General features: G+C 38.2%; 1 protein-coding gene across 1 annotated transcript in view; it reads left to right on the plus strand.

Moving 5' to 3' along the window:
- The window catches only part of LOC117508719 (sodium/calcium exchanger 2-like), a 554569-nt gene extending 546849 nt beyond the window's left edge, over positions 1-7720 (plus strand). Inside the window, 1 exon segment of the mRNA XM_034168535.1 lies at positions 6683-7720. Coding sequence (XP_034024426.1) covers positions 6683-7059 — 377 coding nt within the window. The 3' untranslated portion in view covers positions 7060-7720.

Raw genomic sequence — 7720 nt, forward strand, 5'->3', positions numbered from 1 at the left:
GTAACATCATGGGGTCAGGATAAGTGCTTTCAGTTTCTATAATATGGGCTAAAAGCTACAGAGAGACACACAGGTGAGTGGATCCATTTTTAATTTTTAATGTTTAATTGAGGTCAACAACCAGGCATAGGACAGGGTACACAAAGAGAGAAGCAACCAAATCCGTGAGGGGTCAGACACGTGTGAGAGGCTAAAACAAACAGGGCAGTGACACCAAATACCAGAGTCTGAGGGAGCAGGTTAGACGGCAGAGTCGGGGTCAGGCAGCAAAGTAATTGCTTGAGTTTTGTCCTTTTGTATTTGTCTTAGGATGTATAATATTCTTCTGTTATCAGTTGTTTGTCTTGGTCTCCAGGCCCCATATGCACAAAGCATCTCAAAGTCCTCTTAAAGAACTCCTAACTCAGCCCAAAACTTGACCCCATTGCTAGGTTTGACGTGATCCTGTAAGAGCTGTGATTGGTTGTCACGGAAAAGGAAGGGGAAATTAAAAAAAAAATGCACTCTGTGCTCCTACATATGAATGAACAGTAAAATCAACCGATCATATAACTGCATTAAGAAATGTGTAATCATGAAAATAATTTAATGTCATGATGATGATACTCAGCAAAATTAAATTGGAGCGATTGCCGGGCCGGTTGCTAAACCTGGAAATTCTTGTGCTGCAGTGCATTATGGGTGTTCTGGGTTTGGGGGGTTTTAGATATTGCTTTTGTGGTTCATGTTAGTTTAACAGTGTTGTTAGTGTTATTGATTTATTGTGTTTTTGTAGTTCAGTTGGTTTAGTGAGTTCTGGGTTTGGGGGTTTTAGATATTGCTTTTGTGGTTCATGTTAGTTGAACACTGTTGTTAGTGTTATTGATTTATTGTGTTTTTGTAGTTCAGTTGTTTTAGTGAGTTCTGGGTTTGGGGGTTTTAGATATTGCTTTTGTGGTTCATGTTAGTTGAACACTGTTGTTAGTGTTATTGATTTATTGTTTTTGTAGTTCAGTTGGTTTAGTAAGTTAAGTGTCACCATTTTGTCACCATAAGTCAAAAGTGTATCATGTTTGATGCCGTCCCTGTGTTGTTTTGTCTGAATAATAAGAGCGCCTCTGAGTGGCAGAGTGCCAAAAAGACAAAAGCTCTCACTTGTCTTTCATTATTTCATGCAGCTCACCACAAAATGAATTGTTACACAGCTTGAAGATGTTTGAACATATCTCATTCACATGCCGATTATCTACATATTAAAGGTTTGCGTGAGTTTATTAATAAGTTCAATGCAAGTACATAATATAATTGTAAATACATTAAAATTGCATGCATGACACAAGAAAGTGAAAAGACTTACTTCCATTGTTGTACATTTAAAAATCGAATGACAAAATACAACCCCTGGCAATAATTATGGAATCACCGGCCTCGGAGGATGTTCATTCAGTTGTTTAATTTTGTAGAAAAAAAGCAGATCACAGACATGACACAAAACTAAAGTCATTTCAAATGGCAACTTTCTGGCTTTAAGAAACACTATAAGAAATCAGGAAAAAAAAATTGTGGCAGTCAGTAACGATTACTTTTTTAGACCAAGCAGAGGTAAAAAAATATGGACTCACTCAATTCTGAGGAATAAATTATGGAATCACCCTGTAAATTTTCATCCCCAAAACTAACACCTGCATCAAATCAGATCTGCTCGTTAGTCTGCATCTAAAAAGGAATGATCACACCTTGGAGAGCTGTTGCACCAAGTGGACTGACATGAATCATGGCTCCAACATGAGAGATGTCAATTGAAACAAAGGAGAGGATTATCAAACTCTAAAAGAGGGTAAATCATCACGCAATGTTGCAAAAGATGTTGGTTGTTCACAGTCAGCTGTGTCTAAACTCTGGACCAAATACAAACAACATGGGAAGGTTGTTAAAGGCAAGGAAAGGCAGGAACGAATGGGAGGAAACTGGAGTCAACGTCTGTGACCGAACTGTAAGAAACCGCCTAAAGGAAATGGGATTTACATACAGAAAAGCTAAATGAAAGCCATAATTAACACCTAAACAGAAAAAAACAAGGTTACAATGGGCTAAGGAAAAGCAATCGTGGACTGTGGATGACTGGATGAAAGTCATATTCAGTGATGAATCTCGAATCTGCATTGGGCAAGGTGATGATGCTGGAACTTTTGTTTGGTGCCGTTCCAATGAGATTTATAAAGATGACTGCCTGAAGAGAACATGTAAATTGCCACAGTCATTGATGATATGGGGCTGCATGTCAGGTAAAGGCACTGGGGAGATGGCTGTCATTATATCATCAATAAATGCAGAAGTTCATGCTGATATTTTGGACACTTTTCTTATCCCATCAATTGAAAGGACGTTTGGGGATGATGAAATCATTTTTCAAGATGATAATGCATCTTGCCATAGAGCAAAAACTGTGAAAACATTCCTTGCAAAACGACACATAGGGTCAATGTCATGGCCTGCAAATAGTCCGGATCTTAATCCAATTGAAAATCTTTGGTGGAAGTTGAAAGAAAGAGAAAGTTGGAGCCAGATTGATGAAGAGTACTGTTTGTCACTCATTAAGTCCATGCCTCAGAGACTACAAGCTGTTATAAAAGCCAGAGGTGGTGCAACAAAATACTAGTGATGTGTTGGAGCGTTCTTTTGTTTTCCCTGATTCCATAATTTTTTCCTCAGAATTGAGTGATTCCATATTTTTTCCCTCTGCTTGGTCTAAAAAAGTAACTGTTACTGACTGCCACAATCTTTTTTTCTTGATTTCTTATAGTGTTTCTTAAAGCCAGAAAGTTGCCATTTGAAATGACTTTAGTTTTGTGTCATGTCTGATCTGCTTTTTTTCTACAAAATTAAACAACTGAATGAACATCCTCCGAGGCCGGTGATTCCATAATTTTTGCCAGGGGTTGTAGAAGTAATAATAAAGTAAAATATCAATAATACTGATAATAATAAAAATAATGATAATATTAATGTGTGTGTATGTTAACAACCTAAACAATTTATAAATCCATTAGGAGAGTAAATGAACATAAAATAATTACATCGATCAAGCAGGTAGTCTGTTACTCTCTCAGTTTGGCACCTTAGGAGCTCTCTTAAGGTCTATGGTGCTTTGTGGACAACTTTCATCTTACCAAGGAGAAATTCTAAGAAATGTCTAAGAATTCAAGAAATTCTAAGATTTTTTTTTTTCTTATAATGTCACTAGGAGCTATTTTTAGCCTTAGGCTGCTTTGTGGATATGAGCCCATTATATTCATTTTTGGGTTCTTAATTTTGTATATACAGTACTACATTCTTTCTGATGCTTACATAGTTTGTATGCCAGGTATTTTGATGATTTTCCTCCTATCTCATAATATTTTTGCCTCAGAAAAAGTTCTATATATATATATATTATATCGTTAATTTCTCTCTGTAATTTTTTTAATTTCCTGCTTTACAATGAGGTTTGTGTTGTTTATATCTTCCTGCTGTTTCAGCTTTAAGCTCATCTGTAGATCCACTAGTTTTTGCTCTTTGATTCTCTTTAGATGGGAGGTAATGGAGATTATTTTATATCGCATTACAGCTTTAAGTGTATCCCATAAAATGATTGATGAAACCTCGTCTGTTTCATTGGTCTCTAGAAATTCTTTAATATCTTCCTTTATCTTGGATACTATGGTATGATCATTAAATATATTTGAATTTAATTCCCATAAGCTATTTCATTTTTTCTTAGCCATCAGCAGAGACAAGGAGATAGGATTATGATCAGATAAATCCTTTGTTAGTGTGTCACAGTCTCTAATCCTAAATCTGTTTTAAACATAAAAAAATAATCTACTCTAGCATAAACTTTAAATGAACCAGAATAGTGTGTGTAATCTCTATCAGACAGGTATGTATCTGCCAAATAATAACTAACTTTTCTTATGAGTGAAGTATTCTGATTAGTCGGGTTGGGGGAGTCTAGTTTGTGGTCAAGCATAAAATTATTGGGCGTTTTTGACTACTTTTGGTTTTACCTTCATAATTTACCTTAAAAAACTGTTTACCTGGCCTTGTTTGGTATCATTTTCGTCAGCACAACCTCACCTATGTGACTTTATAGTTTTTCTTTCATTCTCACATACTGCATTAACACACTAACCCTAAATTCACCCCAAAACCTAAAATGCGAATCAGAAGAAAAGTTAGTTTTTTTACTGTGAAAGCCAGAAATATGTTTAACGAACCAGTTTTAATATTTACATGCAATAAGATGCCACACAAATTATATTTGAGACAGTCAGAAAAACAATTCTTGTCCAGTGCACATCAGAAGCCAGAAAAAATTGTAGATATTCGACCTCAATATCCATGTGTATTTTTCCCCTAATTCCTTGTTTTTGTCAGACTTTTGACAGACTGTCCAGACTGTGTTAGTGGCCAAAAAAAAAACAATAAAAAAAAGTGTTTTGGACTTTGGGGGGGGGGGGGGTCCTCGACCTGAACTCCTGTGTTCTTCGCACCTGGAGCCTGCTCTGTGTTCCAGGAGTCAGTGCTGCAGCAGAGTTCTGCAGTGCCAACTCCTGGAGAAGCTGGAAAGAGGAGCACGTGGTCCGAGCTACTGGGCTAATCTGTGCACAGTTTGGTGAATCCACCTGCTCTCGTTTGTCCAGACCAGAACAATAAATTCCACTTCATCATCAGATTGATCACACTCTGGTTCAGACTCTGATGATGTGCACTGCGCTTCAATCATCTTCATGCAGTTAAAAAAAAACAACAACAGAGACTTGACGCGCTGTTCCAGATGCCTGATTATTTTGACACACTAAATAACTACACCACACAGTAACCACGCATGCTAAAACACTCCACCACACACACTAAAACACACTCCAAGCATGGCAAATATCACGCAACTTTCAAAACTGATTGCTGTCTGCTTTTCGCTCCACACGAAACCACACTTTTCTTCTCATAGCAAGCAAATTACATGGATTGGGGATCATTGTTTATTTGACAATATATTTTACACCAGTGATCAAGAAAAATTCACCAATACATGAAAGAAAAATCCCGTTCGCAAAAACACACGCGCGCGTGCGTGGGGTCTGTGGGTTGTCATCAAACCCATGTAGAGTTGATGATGTTGAATGGTTAGCTCCAGAGTTTTCCACAAATGATAACACCCCTTTCTTCTACTACAGTTGAGGGAGTCGTATTTCATTCCAACCCTCTCGCTCCTCCAGCTGAATCAGGAAATGAGTCGTTTTTGCTGCAGGTGTCTGCAAAACACGCAGCGAATATGAGAATATTATCTCCCAAAAACTTGCGTAAATTATTAATCATAATTCAAGTTATACTTGGCCTGTTAACAAAATTTAAAAAGTGGTGTGGAGGTTGAATTTCACACATTCAGCATGCATTCAAACAGACACTCAGAGTGGAGCAGATTGTGTGCTACATCCGCTTAATTAAGTCATGTGACTTTTTACGCGGTGGCGCATCAATCGACTCCAGGGCGTTAAAGGAATACTTATGACGTCACATGAAAGAAACATGTAACATATTACACTGGAATATAAATATTGTCTTTGGTTAACTATAAGAACAGAAAAAGAAATTATAGTTTCTTTGGTATATTTACGTATTGAAGGGTCCGTGTCCTTTCTCAAGGTGGCATTGTCGTTCCATCCCAATGTTGGCCATTTTTATGACCTTTGATCTTTTGTCATATGGCTGGTTGGGATTCTAGGTTTATTGAATTGTTATCTGTAGGAGTGTTCTGTTGGTGTCTGGATGTTCTCTGATTTGGACACGTTTCATTAAACTGTCTAATAAATTCAGGTTGAACTGGGGTTGCCTGGAACCATTTCAACAAGTGGCTTTGATCCATAGGAAAAATTAGTTGAATTCAGCCAGGAAATGTTTAGAAGACAAATCACTTTGCGAGAAAGGAGGATTTTAGTGCAGGGTGATAACATTGAGTCAGTCCAGTGTCACACATACAACCTTAATATTGTCTGGAGAGTCAGTTCTTTGTTAAAAGTGGAAAGTTAAGGCAACTTTTGATTACGTAAAGATATGTCCGTGGCCATATTGGCTACAACAGTTATAGGGTAAAACAGCACGAATGGTGACAAAGGTCAATTTCAGTTTGTAGAGGGATCAAAATTTAAGTTGCTCCAATTTTGTTAAAAAGTGAACTAAATTAAGATAAGATAAGATAAGCCTTTATTCATCCCTCAATGGGGAAATTTCAGTATTACAACAAATTATTGGTTGAACTAAGAAGCTTCTAAAAAAGGAATAGACTGCACCATCTGTCATGATTACTTATCAAATTGTGTGGTAACTTGTGTCATAAAATCCATTGGATGTTGACTGTTTGACCATTACTTTGGAGATGAAGCATTCAACACAGTCAGTACAATTCTATTTATTAATCATATTAGCTACCATCCTGGGATGGCTATCATATTGTTTTCAAGTTTGTATAGATAGGGTCCTATAGATAGGTGAACAAAATGCTATATCAAAGGTATTGCCATCCTGGGTGGTTGTGCACAACCACGCTGATGCACAAACAACCTGCAAAGTTTCATCCTGAGGATATTTGCAACTTTTTAAATGCAGCCATTTGTTTGCATGCTTGCAACTGAATTTCTTTCTCTGTCTCTTTCTCAAATCTCAGATACATTTGCAAGCAAAGTTGCTGCCATGCAAGATCAGCATGCTGATGCATCTGTGGGAAACGTCACCGGAAGCAACGCTGTCAACGTGTTTTTGGGCATCGGCGTGGCCTGGTCAGTGGCCGCCATCTACTGGAAAATCAAAGGGAAGGCATTCACAGTGGATCCAGGTTCTCTGGCCTTCTCCGTTACACTCTTCACCATCTTCGCTTTCTTCTGTATGGCTGTGCTCCTCTTCCGACGCCGACCCTCCATTGGCGGAGAGCTTGGTGGACCCAGAGTGTCCCGCCTGTTGACCACCCTGCTGTTCCTGGGCCTGTGGTTCCTCTACATCCTCTTCTCCAGCCTGGAGGCCTACTGCCACATCAACGGCTTTTAAAAAAGGGGGATGGAGAAATTTCAAGGAACACTGCACAGCAACATGCACATATACTTTGACACTCAGTCCACCTGTATCCAGACATTACAAGAATAATATCCGTCTGTTTAATAAGGCTAACTTGGCAGCCTGGGTGTGTCCTGGTCTTCAGTGCAGGGATGAAAAATACTAACATTCTTTCAATACGCATGTGTAAAGTAATCACAGAAAAACATGCACAGTTACAGGCACAAAGAGACAGAGGGGATGGAGAGAAAGATGTTGATATGTCAGAGAAAGTGGATGTTGTAGAGGAAACAAGCTGTGTTTGACTCTGGGTCAGCCTCTTGAGTGTGGTTTCATTCAGTTTGTCCTTGAGTTTTGGGAGGTTTTAGAGGTTTTACGACAGGGTTATCAGTAATTGAAGAAGTTAGCCTGTAATGTATCGGAGGGATTCCACTACTGATACTGTTAATATAAAGACATAATAAAACCCTTTTTGTTTTAGCTGGATATCAGTCAAAACAACACTTTGGTTTCTTCCAAGAAAGCCATCTTCACTTATCCTCTTTACCCACCAACACACCAGCTGGTTCTTCACATTTGTGTACCAAAGTGATAGAATTGTGGGGTGAAAAAATGGAATGTTTCCAAGAAGAAGTGGGAATTTATGTGTTACTTA

This window comes from Thalassophryne amazonica, chromosome 4, assembly GCF_902500255.1.
Source record: "Thalassophryne amazonica chromosome 4, fThaAma1.1, whole genome shotgun sequence".
Classification (NCBI taxonomy): domain Eukaryota; kingdom Metazoa; phylum Chordata; class Actinopteri; order Batrachoidiformes; family Batrachoididae; genus Thalassophryne; species Thalassophryne amazonica.